The sequence below is a fragment of the Leopardus geoffroyi genome, chromosome B2 (genome assembly GCF_018350155.1).
Source record: "Leopardus geoffroyi isolate Oge1 chromosome B2, O.geoffroyi_Oge1_pat1.0, whole genome shotgun sequence".
NCBI lineage: Eukaryota > Metazoa > Chordata > Mammalia > Carnivora > Felidae > Leopardus > Leopardus geoffroyi.
This window is the reverse complement of record NC_059332.1, coordinates 136192550-136209418: the sequence shown is the minus strand read 5'-3', so window position 1 is coordinate 136209418 and position 16869 is coordinate 136192550. Positions and strand designations below refer to the sequence as shown.

At 43.6% G+C, this 16869-nt stretch overlaps 1 protein-coding gene across 2 annotated transcripts in view; it reads right to left on the bottom strand.

Moving 5' to 3' along the window:
* MTHFD1L (methylenetetrahydrofolate dehydrogenase (NADP+ dependent) 1 like) overlaps positions 1-16869 on the bottom strand; it is a 188006-nt gene that overhangs the window by 19936 nt on the left and 151201 nt on the right. The window contains exon 27 of one of the 2 annotated variants that reach the window (XM_045500022.1): positions 7282-8416. The exons of the other annotated variant lie outside the window; for it this stretch is intronic. Coding sequence (XP_045355978.1) covers positions 8402-8416 — 15 coding nt within the window. The 3' untranslated portion in view covers positions 7282-8401. Of the gene's footprint in view, positions 1-7281; positions 8417-16869 lie in introns of those variants that run through there. 2 annotated transcript variants of the gene reach the window in all.

Genomic DNA, 16869 nt, shown 5'->3' with positions numbered 1-16869 from the left:
TCTCCCTGTGGCTTTAACATGCGTTTCCCTAATTTTCATGTGCTTATTACCCATATATTTTCCTGGGCGAAGTGTACATTCAAATCTTTTATTCACTGTTTGATTTCTCATAGGGTTTTGAGAGTTCTTTCCATATTCTGGATACAAGTCCTTATCAGATAGATGATTTGCAAATGTTCTCTCCCTCTCTGTGGCCTATTAAGTTTAGAAATAGTTGTTTTTTTTCCTAGATGCCTTTCAGTGTTGATTTCTAATTTAATTTCATTGTAGTTAGAGAACCTAGTTAGTATGATTTGAATCCGTTAGAATTTATTGAGATTTAACTTGTGGCCCGGAATATGGTCTATCTTGGCAAATATTGTGTAAATGCTTGAAAAGAATGTGTATTCTGTTGTTAGACAGAGTGTCCTATTAATGTCGGTTGGGTCAAGTTGGACTGTAGTATTGTCCAAGTCTTCTGCATCCTTATTCATTTTCTGTTTATTTGTTCTGAGGGGGTTTAAAATCTCTGCATTTGTGGCTTTTGTCTGTTTTTCCTTACAGCTTTGCTCCACGTATGTTGAAACTTTGTTATTAGATACATAAACACATAGGACTATTATGTCCTATTAATGAAATGGCCCCTCTACAGTTATGAAACAACTCTTATCATCCTTGGTGATATTCTTTGTGCGAGTTCTGTTTTGGTACCCCTGTAGCTTTCTTTTGATTGGTAATGGTATTTTTCCAGCCTTTTTCTCTTAAACTGGATATGTCTTTATATTTAAAGTGGGTTTCTTGTTATGTATTCGAGACTTGCATTTCTAGTCAGTCTGACACTATCATTTAGACCATTTATATTTAATGTGATTATTGATATAGTCGGATTTAAATCTACTATCTTGCTATTCTTTTTCTCTTTGTCTATCTGTTCTTTGTTTCTTGTGTCCTCTTTTTCTGCCTTCTTTGGACTGGGTTTTTTTTGTCTTTTTTTTGAGAGAGAGTAACAAAATTATTTTGAGAGAGAGTGTATGTGCGCACGTGTGAGTGAATGAGGGGCAGAGAGACAGAGAAGCTCGGACAGGTTCTGTAATGACAGCAAGGGCTGTGCCGTCATCACAGAGCCTGATGTGGGGGCTCAGTGTCATCACCGTGAGCTCACGACCTGAGCCAAAATCAAGAGTCGGATGCTTAACCGACTGAGCCACCCACGCACCTCCCCTTTCGTCCTAACGTTTACATGCCCACGCCTGGACTGAGTATTTTTAATGATTTCATTTTCTTTCTTGGTTGGTTGAGGAGCTACAACTCTTTGCTGTATCGTTTTAGCGGCTTCCTCAGTGTTCATGTGCACACATTTAGTTTTTCAGAATCTACCATCGAGGGATGTTAACGCTACGTCACATACAGACCTTGCGATATTGTTCTCGTATGTTCCGCTTCTATATATTTAAAAAACTCCACGTTTCTATTATTTTTGCTTTACACAGTCATTTATCTTTCAAAGAGACTTAAATGCTAAGAACAGAAGTCTTTACGTTTACCCACGTGGTTACTATTTCTGGCGGCGTTCTGAGCTTTGAGTAAATCCAGGTTCTGTCGGGTATAATTTTCATTCTGCCCGAAGGACTTCTTTTAATATCTCTTACCCTTCAGGTTGGCTGACGCTCAACTCCTTCAGCTTTTCCTTGTCTAATGAAGGCCCTTATTTCACTGTAGTATTTGAAAGGCATTTGAACTGGGTAAAGAAACCTAGGTTGAGAATTTGCTTTCAGTACTTTAAAGACGTTGCCCCTCTGTCTTCTGGTCTGCGTGGTTTCTGATGAGAAACCGGCTGTCGATTTATCTCTGTTCCTCGGTACATAACGTGTCTTGTATCCTCTGCTTATTTTTTTATGATTTCTTTTTATCATTGGCTGTAAGCCATTTTTTACATTGAAAATATTCTTTATTGAGGGATAACTGATATATCACGTTATGTTAGTTTCAGGCATACAACAGAACGGTTTGAATTTGTATATATTGAGAAATGATCACCACACTAAGTCTAGTTAAACATCTCTCACCACACAGAGTTACAAAGTATTTTTTTTTTCTTTGTGATGAGAACTTTTAAGATCTACTCTCTGAGCAATTTTTGAATATGCAATACAGTCACCATGTTGTACATTACATCCGGTGACTTATTACCATATGGAAATTTGCACCTTTTGACCCCTTCATCCATTTAAGGAATTTGATTAAGATGCACCTTGAGAGGCGCCTGGGTGGCTCAGTGGGTTAAGCACCTGACTTCAGTTCAGGCCATGATCTCACAGTTTGTGAGTTTGAGCCCTGAGTCAGGCCCTATGCTGACAGTGCAGAGCCTGCTTTGGATCCTCTCTCTCAAAAATAAAATAAGTAAACATTAAAAAAAAAAAAAAAAAAAAAAGATGTGCCTTGATGTAATTTTCTTCATCCTTCTTGTACTTGGGATTTGCTTAACATCTCAAATCTGTGGGTTTATAGCTTCTGTCAAGTTAGGAAGATTTCCCCCATTATTTCTTTAAAAATGTTTTTTAATATTTATTTTTGAGAAAGACAGAGAGAGAAAAAGAGAACGAGACAGTGAGCAGGGGAAGGGCAGAGAGAGAGAGAGAGAGGGAGAAACAGAATCTGAAGCAGACTCCAGGCTCTGAGTTGTCAGCACAGAGCCTGATGCAGGGCTCGAACCCATGAACCATGAGATCATGACCTGAGCTGAAGTCGGACGCTTAACCGACTGAGCCACACAGGTGCCTCTGCCCATTACTTCTTAATGATGCTCTGTTCATTTTTTAAGCCTTTTTTGTTTCATTTTAGATAGTCTGTATTGTTATATCTTCAAGTTAACTAACCTTTTCTTCTGTAATATCCAATGAGTTATTATTTTTTCATCTCAAACATATTTACAGTTTTCATCCCTAGAAGTTTGATTTGTCATTTTTATGTCTTCTGTCTCCACTTAACATGTAAGTCTTTCCATTGCTCTCTTGAACATATAGACTACCATAATAACTGTTTTAATGTCCCTGTCTACTATTTCTATTATCTGTGTCATTTAAAGGTTAATTTTGATTGACTTTTCTCATTATAGGTTATATTTTCCTGCTTGCCTGTGTGCCTGGTAATTTTGGACTGGATGTCAGTATTTCATCTTCCTGGGGACTGGATATTTTTGTATTTTGGTACTCTGTTCTGGGATACATTTAGTTACTTAGAAACAATTTGATCTTCTAGGATTTTGTTTTATAGCGTTGTTGGGTAGGACTGGAACTGTGTCTAGTCTAGGATGAATTTTTCCCTTCCTGAGGCAAGATCTTTCTTACTATTAACCAGTGTCCCCTGATTATGAGGCTGGTGCCTCTTCCTGGCCCTCTGTGGGAGCCATGCACTGGTCCCTCCAATTCTTTTGGGTGATCCTTTCTCTGCCTTCAGGTAGCTTCTCTACACACATGCACCGATCGCTTGAAAACCCAAGGAGGCCCCTCTGTGGCCCTTCAGAGCTCTCTCTTTCGCTCTGTACGGCCCTTCTTCTCTAGTATCTGCTCTGTAAGCTCTAGATGCCTTGCTTTCCCGGGACCCCATGTCTTCAACTCAGGCGGACAGCTGAACTCTTCTGGGTTTGCTGTGGTTTCACAGCACCATGGAACCTTTCCTCCAGGCAGCAGTGGAGGCCACTTGTAGGCCTCACCTTGTTAGTTTCCCATTTCTCAGGGATCAATATCTTTTGCTGCCTGATATCTGAAGTCTTGCGTGTTATCTTCTCAAATACTTTGTCTAGTTTTTTACTTGTTTCAAATGGGAGGGTAAATCTGGTCCCTCTTATTCTATCTTCACTAGAATGCAATTTACTTTTAAGAATGTTATATGTCGCTGGATGAGCTATTATGTTATAAATGTGAATATGAATTTTATAGGCTGATGGAGGTTTTCAAGGTTACCATTATGCTGCTCACTCTACCTACAAGGTAAGGTTATTGGAAACATGGTGTTTTTACGTATAGTGACAGAAAATATGTAGCCCAAGAATAAAATGAAAGGTTCAACGGTACAATACAGGGGCTAAAAACTAAATTCACTTTCTTAAACCCGGAGTCAAAATTCCACCCACTGATTAACATGTGAAATACATATAGGAACTTGTGTGTGTGTGTGTGTGTGTGTGTGTGTGTGTGTGTGTGTGTAAAACGTTGGCAATCTTTAGAAGGGAGCATGAGAAATCTTATACTTATAATGTAGATTAATACATGTACTTTTTAAAAAGAAAATTACAAAAACAGGAATAAAGCAACACACATTTATGTTTCAGCTTATAAACTGAAAACCAATATGAAAAAAAAAAAAGAGATTCTCTAGTTACTACCTAGTTATCTCCTTTTCTCATTCAGAACAAGTCGGTTTCCTTTGAACTTTTCTTTTTTTGCTAAGTCAGCTCCTTGCACGTTGCTCTGCTACCGACAAAGCAGCAAGAGCCATTTGAAGTTCAGGGTGCCTGTCAGCCGCCCTCTCGGTGACCTTGGTGAATGAGAGCTTCTCACGATGGGACATTCTCAAATAAATATGTGGCTCAGGCATCCGACAAGCCTCTGAGTAATTCTCTAGCCTGTTGAAGTACAGTGATACCATCAGTCCATTAGCTATTTTCCCACAGAAACCAAGCCAATAGAATCTGAATTTTTCATATACTTATATATAAATAACAAATTGTCAATGTAGATGCACTTTCCACCAGTTTGATTGGCACCACCTGTCTCCCAGCTTAGTTTGCTGTCCCATTTCCACGATAATCCTACTTCTCCTTCCTCCTCCTTCTATCCCCGCCCCAACCATTACACCTATTGTAATGTAATTTTCTGTAGGAAGAGTAAATCTGGTGCTTACGTGAAAATTTAATTTCAAGCACTTAGGTCTAGCGGCGGATGAGGCAAGACTGCAAACATTTGTTTCATATGTGGTTATGTTTAAGAGTTGAGGCAAGTGAGTGAAGCAGGGTTCTGATTTCTCTAAATTCACTGGGACTGGTGGGTGGGTGGGTGGGGGGGGGTTGCTGGCTTCCAGAACAGCTGTTTCCCTTCCCTGTAGTCAGTGGGGATTTCCGTGGGGGAAAGGGCAAGGACTGGCTCTCTGCCTCAGGTCCTTTGCATTTCATTCACACCAGGACTTGGGGGACATTGGGAAAGTGAAAACAGTTCCCAACGGGAAAGAGGTTAGGGGGTCCTGAGACAGTTTTATATATTTATTACCTAAACATAAAATTGCATGGACCTCTCTTCTTATAAATCACAGGTTGAAAAACAATGGCCCACATGCCAAATCCAGCAGGCCACCTATTTTTGTAAATAAAGTTTTATTGGAATACAGCACCACTCATTTGTTTATATATGGCCTATGGCTGCTTCTGCACTATAGCAGGGTTGAATACTTAGGACAGAGGCTGTGCAGTCTAAAGTCCTTACCATCTGGCCCTTGACAATATTTGTTGGCCTCCATTTTAAAAGAGGACTTGAGAAGAAAGTGGATATTCTACAACCTTCCCCAACGACACCAAAAACATTTTGTAACTAGCGAAGTGCACGTATCAACTGAATGAGAGAGGCTAGTGATAGTAGTGGAATCCTGATAACTGGAATAACAATAAACCCATTTTTCAAAAGGGCATTGACCTGGCATATTCTCCATGTTTTGGGGGACCGCTAGGGGAGAATCATTCTCAGGTTAAGAGAGATTTAAATATAAATGGTAGTATGCTAATTTATAGTGTTCTTTCTTTTTAAAAAAAAATTTTTTTTAATGTTTATTTTTGACAGAGAGAGAGAGAGAGAGAGAGAGAGAGAGAGACAGAGCATGAACGGGGGAGGGTCAGAGAGAGGGAGACACAGAATCTGAAACAGGCTCCAGGCTCTGAGCTGTCAGCACAGAGCCCGATGCGGGGCTCGAGCTCACAGACCGCGAGATCATGACCTGAGCCAAAGTGGGACCCTCAACCAACTGAGCCACCCAGGCACCCCTAGAGTATTCTTTTTTCTTAGAAACGACTTCATAGATTGTATTTCATACAGTTAAAGTTTGAAGAATACAAATTCATAGATTCTAATTCATAAACCCTAATTTGTGGCTTCTAGATAAAAGTTTTACTTGGAATCTGATTATAATTGGGAAAGCACCTCAGTTCTTGGAGATGTGACATCTTCTTGTACCCAAGGGTATGACTTTCTGGTCCACTTGGGCCAGAGGTGGTGAGTCTGTCTGTCCATACGTCATTCAAGGGCTGAAAGAATGACGCTCTTGCTAAGAATCAACAGAACCAGGTCCTGTCTGTGCAGGGGGGGGCACTTAATGTTTGAGAGGTGGTGTTCTTCTAGGTACCGAAATAGAAGACAAAGCTTCTGTGGCACGTTCAGGTATCAGTGGGGCTTGCTGAGGGATCTATGCTCTCAGAAGTCTGAAAGGGCAGTTGGAATGATTGAGTATTTGCAACTGTCCTTTCAGATCTGGCCCTTTGTCACGTAGGGTAGTCTGGCAAGTGGCCCCGAAGGCCTTGACTGGCTCTGAGACGAGGAGGGTCACCAGAGGGACTTTGGAGGGAAGTGATCCCTGGGCAGGCAGTTAAATAGAACCAAGGACACATGGGGCTGGAAGAAGGGCAGTTGGTACAGGGCAGTGGTTTAGCTAACAATGGAAAGGGCACTTTCCTAAAGGAGAAATCGAAGTTACAAATCCAGGGTAAGGGACTGCAACAGGAAAACAATATAATGGTGGATTTGATCAAGGGTGAGGAGTAGTAAAGGGCAAAAGCCCAGAGTAAGGCAGAATCTACTGTATGGGTTTTGTATTTAACGTTTGCCCCGAATGGCCAACATCTAAAAGTCCTCTGGCCTATCATGCCAGCAAGAGAGCAACTCGGTCGTTCTTCACCCTACCATATACTCCTCCTGGCTATACAACCGGGAGGGCCAGGGGAGCCCCGGCGGGGGGGGGGGGGGGTGCAGAAAAGAAAAGGACCTAAGTAAGACCAGTGTGATCTCCATGTACCTGGGTTTGGACCTTATGACTGCAGTCATTTTGGAAGGAAGCCACAGTGAAAATATCAAAGGGCAGAGTTGGCTGAACTTAAAATATGAAGTTAGTACTCAAAGTACCCCATACCCCCCCCACCCCCCGCCACAAGCCCCCTGCCACCAGCCCCGCCTTTCCCGGCATCCCCGTCTGAATTCCTCGTCTTTCACCAAGACCATCCCAAATTATGATTGATGCAAGGACTGCAATAAAACGATACCATAGTTTTAGTCCTTTCCAAAAATTTAATGAAATCAGGCACACTGGCACAGGTCCACAGGAAAGGAATCAAAGCTGGATACCATGATCACTGCTTCAAAGAAACCGAGCCGAGTTCAAAAGAAATAAGGCTGTGGACAAGTATTGATGTCATTCTTAAGGATACTGATGGTCCAAACCATGAATGTATCACTGTTGACAATGCTAAGTGTGGGGAAAGTGGTTACTTTCTGGCCTACGGAAGACCGTCCTGGAAGTTGTAGCGTTCCTGTTCTGTCCAGTTTCACTGTCTTAACGTTGTAAGTAAATGATTTTTAAGTTAAACAATTTATGCAATTCCCAAGAAGCTTAAGAAATTTCGAGTTAACTTTTGAAAGAAATAACTTGGGCTGTATACTCAGAGTATTGACAGAGTCTCCTGGGATTAGCGAATGGAAACATTAAAAGCCTGAAAAAGTCCTGAAAAAGAACAAAGGTCAGAGAGTGGGCTGGGAAGCATATGGACGTTGTAACTGAATCCTCAGTTCAAGAAACTGATCTGCAGCAGCTACTTGGAGCCATGAGGAAATGCCTCAGGATTTGAAAGCTCCGGTAGCGTTACTAACCACATCCAAGAATAAAAGTGAAAAACGATACTGGAAAATCCTGAGGTGTCTCCATCTTCATCCAAGATAAGATCTTGGCTCAAGTTCCCCTTAATGGGTCACTAGGCACAAGGCATCGGTGCCCCGCAAAGTCACAATGTGGCTTTTTAACTTCAGCGGGTTCAGGCGGTCGGTCATGCCTCTGTTGCCACAGACAGGGGGACAGCATAAACTTTCTTTTGTCATCTTGTGATCTGATCAAAAACACAGCACTGCTAGGAGATCTGCATTCTAGCTGTTATCCTGGTTTGTTTCCCCAGAAGCCTCTCCTCCGCTGCCAGTGGAGTGAATCAGGACTGTGTTATCTGGTTAGCATCAATCACCTCTTTTATGCAGCCATGCCTGAGAGTAAACTTGTTTTTCAATGCTACGTGGATGTCCCTTAGAACCTCACCAAAAATTGCAAACGTGCAATCGGAAATAACCATCCACTGTTTCCAGGCACTGGAGCCCACGTGCAATCCATGGGACACAGTCAGAGTTCACGTGGCTGGGGTCTGCGCAACAGCAGAAAGAAAGGAATTAATGGGGACGCCAAGCTGCCAGACTGCCACGAGGTTCCAATTCCTGGAGAAGAAGTGAGACCACATGGTGGGCCTGGGTCACTGGGTTTGAGAGATTTCCCTCCCCAAGTACCTGCAGATATGTGCTGCCATATACAGTCACCTACGTAACTCAAGTTTAACATGCGATCTTATTTCCAGTGTTAGCAGGGAATAAGCTGTCACATATTTCTTAGGAACCTAAAAAAAATTGTGATTTTATTTTTTTTAATGTTTATTTTATTTTTAAGACAGAGAGAGACAGAGCATGAGCAGAGGAGGGGGGGGGGAGAGAGAGGGGGAGACCCAGAATCCGAAGCAGGCTCCAGGCTCTGAGCTGTCAGCACAGAGCCCGACGCGGGGCTCGAACTCACAAACCGCGAGATCATGACCTGAGCTGACGTCAGACACTCAACCGACTGAGCCACCCAGGTGCCCCCCAAAAATTGTGATTTAAAAAAAAGGATTCGTGTGTGATATGTGTAAGTGCTCAAACTAATAGAAGTTGACTTTATAATCATGAAATTGCTACGCTTTCAACACTTACTCAAATGTACTACAGAGACCTACATACACTGCTGTAACGTGTATACATATGCATATGTAATGCGGAGCAGGAAGGGAAGGAGAGGAACAGAGGTAGGAATTTTGTGGGAATAAGATGAGAAACGTTAAGTTTGAGAGGACACACCTTAGGGGGCTGGGGGTCCTCAATCATCCCAACAAAGATGCACTCTGGCAGCTGACTTTTTGGAAGGGCCAGCAACAGACTAAGGATCGACCCACTTTTTCTGTGGTTCTTTTTAAGGCAAATCATTATTAAAAAAAAAAAAAAAAAATGCTATCCAACCTTTGAGTATGGGGACTTCTTTTTGAAGTAGAAAATGAGTTCCTATGGGCAGAATCCATTGAGTGTCAGGCTTTTAAAGGACTTTGTATTTCATATCCGTCAACCTCTGCCTATAACTAAACAGATAAGGGGCGCCTGGATGGCTCAGCTGGTTAAGCATCTGACTTTGGCTCAGGTCATGACCTCATGGTTCATGGGTTCGAGCCCCGCACTGGGCTCTGTGCTGACAGCTCAGAGCCCGGAGCCTGCTTCGGATTCTGTGTCTCCCTCTCTCTCTCTGCCCCTCCCCTGCTCATGCTCTGTCTCTTTTTGTTTCTCAAAAATGAATAAATGTTTAAAAAAATTAACAGATAATGACAGATAATAAACAGATCATAGTTTTCGACTATGGGAGGTGCTTGATTTATTTGCTCCACGGTCTAGACACAGCCTTTGGGGTTTCTGCCTGACAAGCACTCTTACCCTGGTTTTCCTGTAACCACAGAGGCCACCTCACGTGGTGTAGGTGGGTCTGCCTCTGTCTTGCCTGCAGTGATGGGGTCAGGGCTGGGACATGAGGCAAACGGGGCCTGTCAGGGGATTCCTGAACCCTGAGATGCAGGTGGTAGGACAGAGAAGATTCCTCTTCCTCCGAGACAGTGAGTTTTAAGGGTGAAGTAGGTCACTCTGTGATAGGCAGGGCATCCGTCCGAGGGAGGCCAGGCTGACAAACGGAGAGCAAAAGCCAGAACCCTGACCTCAGCTGTGCCTAGAGCCAGAAAACTCTAGAAGTTTTTGTTATTTGGGTCAGTTTCTTCCCCGCTTTTGCATAAGTTTGAGTTGAGCTACTCTCATTTGCAACTAAAACGGAGTTCTGAGAGCGAGTGCCAGCCCTCACTGGCTAGGGGTGACTCTGTCCTACGCCCCTGCGCTTGCCCTGGAGACGGAAGGTGCTGGAAAGAGGTGGGAAGGCAATCAGAAGCTGCCAGGGGCCCGGGTCCCCTGCAGGCTCATTCGCTTGCCTGAAAATCTCTTTCTTTGGCTAACCTGTCCTTGGTGTTCGCCGGGAGTGGCATTTCAGACACTCCTATTAAGTCACATCAAAGGTACAAAACTGTAAACAAATGTGCAGGAGGTCATTTAAGAATGTTAACACACTCTTCAGGATTAGCAAACATTTGCTATCTTCAAAAGTTATAAGCTATGATTTGGTTTAATATTTTACTTTTTTGTTATTGTTGTTTTTGGAGAGTGGTGAGTATTAAACCGATTTTCATTCAATTGAAAAAAAATATCAACCCCCTTTTTCCAAGTTAAAAACAATTTAACACTTCAAGGGAATTTATCAGGAATTTAAGAAATGGCATAAAGAGAAACATTTCAGATTTATGAAAACAAAGCAAATTTTTTGGAGGTGAAGTCCGTAAGTGAAAAGTGTTTCTTAACAAAGACAACTCCTCAAATTGACGAGTTTTGCCAAAAATTAACCTTCTTTTCATTCTTTCATTTTCCAAGACTTTAAAACAGTATATTTTTAAGACAAACAATTTGATTATGTATTTTGAGAAACTCTTGATCTGTGAGTTCATCCAGGAGTGGTCTGGTCCCAGTGGAAAGATTCATGACAAAGATACACTGATTATTGTTTAAACTCCTCAAAATGTCACAACTCCTTGCAGCAACTGTAATATTATGCTGTGCTTTATTCAAATTATTGCCCTCTTGGACGACAACAACAACAACAACAACAACAACAACAACAAACCCAGAACACATTCAGATCTTTGGTTTTAAAGGTATCTTTTCAAATACTTCATTAATTTTCAGTTTGAGGCCAGATAATATAATATGACGGCTGCTGTGACTTCCCCCTTCCCATTCTTGACTTGGGGTGTTTAATCCTACTTGCTTCAATGTCTAACTACATTTGCATAAGCCTGCAACAGTATTAAATGGAAGGCTTCATGAATTTGTCAATATTATTTTTGGCTTGCTTCATGGAAAGCAAACAGGCGAGGCTAAAAGCACAAAAGTTTGAACAGGGAAACAAGCAAACTGGTCTTACATCTGCATAAGACATATTTGTTGGTAAAATATAAAAGAAAAGAGAGATGGGCGTTTAACTGGATTACTCATCTTACAAAATATTCAGCCTTCTTCCTAGGCTATGCTGCACAGTGTCAGTTAATCACGCTGGAAAGCTGAAGGAACAAAGACTGTTTTGATGACAAATGAGACAGCAAATGAAGCTCAGATAGGAATAAAGATTCGAGAGGGAAGTATTTTGATCGTTTTTTCGTATCTATGTTGAGATGCTACAGGTGACTGCAGCCTGGTTTCGAATCGACATTCTACCATTAAGTCTGATTTTGTATGTACTTTATGGTATCCCTGGAGACGACCTAGAGTCATGCGAAATTGCCGGTTAATAACCACACAAAAAGTAGCAGACACAGGTAAATGCATCCAATCTAGCCTTAAGAAGGCCAGGGTGGACATCAGAGAAGGTGAAGGTTTTAGGCAGCAAGGTTACTTCCGAGAACCAAAGCCAAGTGACGTGCGTTGAACTCAATGGATATCTCGCAGAACAACAGTCTCTACGGCTTTCTCGTTCTGCTCTATCCAAGTTTTAGGCCACCCAAGAATGAAATCCAAAACTGAATAAATAGGCAGCAACCTCATTTTACAGTCTTCAAGTTCCACCTTATCCTTTATCGGGGCTACAGGCAAATCATTAACTTGTTTTCAGTTTGACTTATCTTCATTTCCCATACCCAGGGGGTTGCCCTGCTCACTCTTGCCCCCAACATACTCCTAACCTGTGTATCACGCTTATCTATCTCGCTGCTGGCCCAGGATATTAAGTATGGCTAACAGAGTGCCTGGAAACATAAATGTTTATTGAACAGACACGAGAGTAAAGGGGAGAAATAGGTCTTAGTAATTTACTGATAACCCAGGTTGACTGGACATGAGTCACTGGCTTAGAGGCTGCTCAGAAACTCCTTCCAGGTGGAGGCCTGGAGGTGACCAACTTGACTTTTCAGGTTCCAAGAATCAGGCTTGCGTGAAGCAAACTTACAAAGGGTCTGCTTTAGCATCTAAATGCCATTTTGTTTACTTATGGACAATGTATGACTCTGCATTTTGAGACACGGTGTGGTATGACGGGAAGAGCATCACGGAAAGACAGACGTGAAACAGAAGACCGTGCACCCACGGCACGTTGAGGGGCCTCTGTTTTCTCGTTTATGTATTGGGACAACGGGACCTGTAGCATGATGATTTGCAGAAACACAACGCTGGGCTTTCTCACTCTCTGACCTTGGTTTTACTAACTATTTTGAACTGTTAATGACTCCAGAATCTTGAATTTAGGGCACAGATTTCTTTATTGTACCCTAGATCCGATGCCCCGTTGTCCAGTGAACGTCTTCACTTGAACTAACAACAAATGTTTCACTCAACGTGTTCGAAGCTCAATTCGTTATCGTGCAGAAAACGGTTAACACGGCAGGCCCGGGAACGCCATCTTTAGGCCTGCTTACAAGGCTGGTGTCTGGAACTTGGATCTGGGGAGGGTTCCTGCCATTCTCTGACTCCTCACGGTGGCTCGCAACACGGTTTACCCCGAGCACCTGCTTTCTTTTTTTTGGAGTCTGGAATTCGGTACATGCCAGGCAGAGGGTATCTATGCGGCTGGCCCCCAGAAAAAACCCCAGGCGCCGAGTGTCTAATGAGCTTCCCTGGCAGACCACATGTCACACGTGCTGTCACAGCTCGACGCTGGAGGGATTAAACACGTCCAGTGTGACTCCACTGGAAGAGGACTTTTGGAAGCTCGCGGCTGGAGTCCTCGGGACTTGACTACATGTGCCTTTTCCCTCTGCGAACTGTGTTTGTGTCCCTTGTCATAAACCACAGCCCTGAGTGTGACTGTTCGCAGAGTCTGTGACTCTCGTGTCTCATGGAGCCTGGGGGTGGTCTTGGGCTCTCCCAACACAGTTAGCTTCCTTGTAAAGCTCTTTGCTCCTCTTTGCACTGCTGATCTAAGTAAAAGACAGGGGGGAGGAAGGGGTCAGAAGCGGGAGCCCTTCTTGAATCTCTCCTCCCGTCTCCTGTTCATACAGCCCAGGTCACTCGACCCACCGGCTGCCTCCTCTCATCTCCCTAGACCTCAGCCTAGACGCGTGTATTTGCCTTTGTAACAACTATCACCTCCCTACTAGGCCTTCACGCCTCTAATCTCTCTTCTCTCTATTCCACCCTCCGGACTGCTGCCTGAGTGATCTTTCTAAAATGTGAACGCAATCATGATATTTATTGCTCTGCTTCAAATCCCCAGGCCCTGCAGAATAAAGCGCTGACTCCGAACCTTCCCCCAGGGCCTCGCATGACTTGGGTGTTGCCTTCCTGCCCAGGGTCATTGCTCACGCTCTTCTGAATCTTGTTGCTTGCACACGTGATCACTGTTAACATAGAACGTTAGCAATGCTTTCTCATGCCTTGACGCTTTAGGCTTGCCGCCTTCCTGTCCCCTGTCGCCTGGCTAATTTGTTCTCATCCATCACAATCGGGCTGAGGCAACTCCACGCTCAGCCTGACCTCCCAGGTCAGCCAGCCAGCCAGCCCTCAGTGCTACCTGCGCTCAGAGGGAAAGAGCTCTCAGCTTCTCAAGGGTCTCTATATTTAACTGTCGCCACGCCTTTGAACTCCTTGAGGGCGAGGTCCAGGCCTTTGTTGTTCTGTTTGTTCTTTCTCATGCCCTAGTACGCAGCGCTTTTCAATAAATATCGAGTGAGTGAATCAGAAATAAGGCATTTGTGTGTTTGCACGGTGATGCATCCGTTTCGCTCGAACTGCCTAATGAATCATCACTGTTTGCCTGAGCATCTGAAGTTTGTCTAAAGGAAGAAGATTAGTCAATGAGAGAATCCGTTCAGATGAGAGAAATCTCTCACCTGGATTCTCTTGGTGACAACGATAAAATCTTATTCCTCAGTGCCCCCTACTCTAAATTCCAGGCGGTCCTGTATGTTCTGCTGCCCGTGTCCCGCCCGGGGCAATGAATTTAGTTCTCCACTATGTAAATATTAACTGAGTTCTTTTGATCAGATTTTTCTGAACTGCTTCCCACAAACTCAGTACTGTTTATCTTAGAGATGTCCGCTGACTGACCTTGGCCTGCTTTGCCCTTCACTTAAATCCTAGTATCTTTCTCCAAGTCTCTACTGTTCCCTCCCTACATTACATGAAGGATTTGAGTCTGGAACCAAGCAAAGCCAAAATCCACTGGAAGCAATGATTTCCTCATAAATAAAACGGATGATTCCCTGGTGCATTATGTAATAGACCGAGGAAGAGCCTTCTCTTCCCATCTCGTGGCTGGTCTATATGTGCCCACAGGACAGAGAGCACAGCTGGTCTCCGGTGTGAGGGTCCTAAATGTAGTGGCAAGGACACTCGAGGAGCCGCCCTGGGACACGCCAATCTCCATGTAGTTTGATCAGCAGGAAATCCTCACCACCTCTAATCGTTTCCAGGAAAGAAAACTATTTAACAAAATGGTAAGAGGAAAGCTTCAATCTCAGGACAGTACCTGCTAGGTTTTACAACATCTCTCATAAATGCTGGAGTTGTCCTTTCTCATACAAAAGACCATTCTTAAATTTTCCATTCTGACTTTATAAAACACCAATCCAGATTCAGTTGAGAAATACAGAGGCTTAAAACTAACAGGACCAGGGGGCATCACCCCACCTAAGAGGCACAGGGGTTTGCTCTGTGGCAGAGGCAAAGCTTCTAGTACAAATGTCCCAATTCAGTGTACTCACTACTGCACCATTCTGCCTTGCACTGATTAGCCGTCTTTTGCTTTCAAAATAAAAGTTCCTTGGGACTCCTGGGTGGCTTAGTTGGTTAAGCCTCTGACTCTGGATTTCGGCTCAGGTCGTGATCTCACGGTTCGTGAGTTTGAGCCCATGTTGGGCTCTACGCGGACACCGTGGAATCTGCTTGGGATTCTCTCTCTGCCCCTCTCCCACTCATGCTCTCTCTCTCTCTCTCAAAAGAAATAACCAGTAAAAAATAAAAAATAAATAAAAACAAAAAAGTTCCTTTAGAAGTATTGTGTGGGAATGCCAAGTGGTGCAGCCACTCTGGAAAACAGTATGGACGTTCCTCAAAAAATTAAAAACAGAGCTACCCTACAACCCAGCAATTGCACTACTAGCTATTTATCCAAGGGATACAGGAGTGCTAATTCGAAGGGTCACATGCACCCTGATGTCTATATAGCAGCCCTATCGATAATAGTCAAAGTATGGAAAGAGCTCAAATGTCCATCGACTGATGAATGGATAAAGAAGATGTGACATATACGTACAACGGAACATTACTCAGCAATCAAAGAGAATGAAATCTTGCCATTTGCAACAACGTGGATGGAACTAGAGGGTATTATGCTAAGTGAAATAAGTCAGTCAGAGAAAGACAAATATCCAGTGACTTCACTCATATGTGGAATTTACGATATAAAACAGATGAACATAAGGGAAGGGGAGCAAAAATAATATAAAAGTTGGGGCGCCTGGGTGGCGCAGTTGGTTAAGCGTCCGACTTCAGCCAGGTCACGATCTCGCGGTCCGGGAGTTCGAGCCCCGCATCGGGCTCTGTGCTGACGGCTCAGAGCCTGGAGCCTGTTTCCGATTCTGTGTCTCCCTCTCTCTCTGCCCCTCCCCCGTTCATGCTCTGTCTCTCTCTCTGTCCCAAAAATAAATAAACGTTGAAAAAAAAATAAAAAAAAAATATATATAAAAGTAGAGAGGGGGACAAACCATAAGAGACTCACAAATACAGACAACAAACTGAGGGTTGCCCGAGGGGTGTTGGGTCGGGGATGGGCTAAAGGGGTGACGGGTATTAAGGAGGACACTTGTTGGGATGAGCACTGGGTGTCATGTGTAAGACATGAACCGCTAAATTCTATTCCTGAAATCATTATTACACTATACATTAACTAACTTGGATTTTAAGGAAACAAAAAAAAGAAGGATTGTAAAATGTATAATATTGGTAAACTGCTGTCCAATAAGCTAAAACAGTAAAAAAACACACCCTTGGTGCACACCTGTAGGTGGCCCTCCACACAACTGGCCTGGCCACACCCACAAGGCCATGCAGGGGGCATCAGGAATCCGGGGAAAGGAGGGGACCAGCGCTTTCTGCGGGCACAGGGTCGGGGGTGTGCGCGAGTCACGCCCTTTCCTTCTCGGGGGACAAATGAACACCCCAGCCCTCCCCCCACCAACCATAATTTTCACGACACAGCTCTATCATGGGGGTTGAATGGGCTTCTGTAGGCTAACTGCCATCTATCATATTGAAAAATTTGCAAAGGTGAAAAGATTAATGACTTTTGATGGCTGTCAGCCTGTAGGTCAACCTTAAAAGTGAGCAAGCGAAACACAATTCCGCAAAGCATCCCGAAGGCGCTTCGCGTAAGCTCACAAGTGCAGCCCTTGCCACCATACCAGAGCCCAAAACAGATGGGACAGATGCCTACACTCAGTGCCCCCAT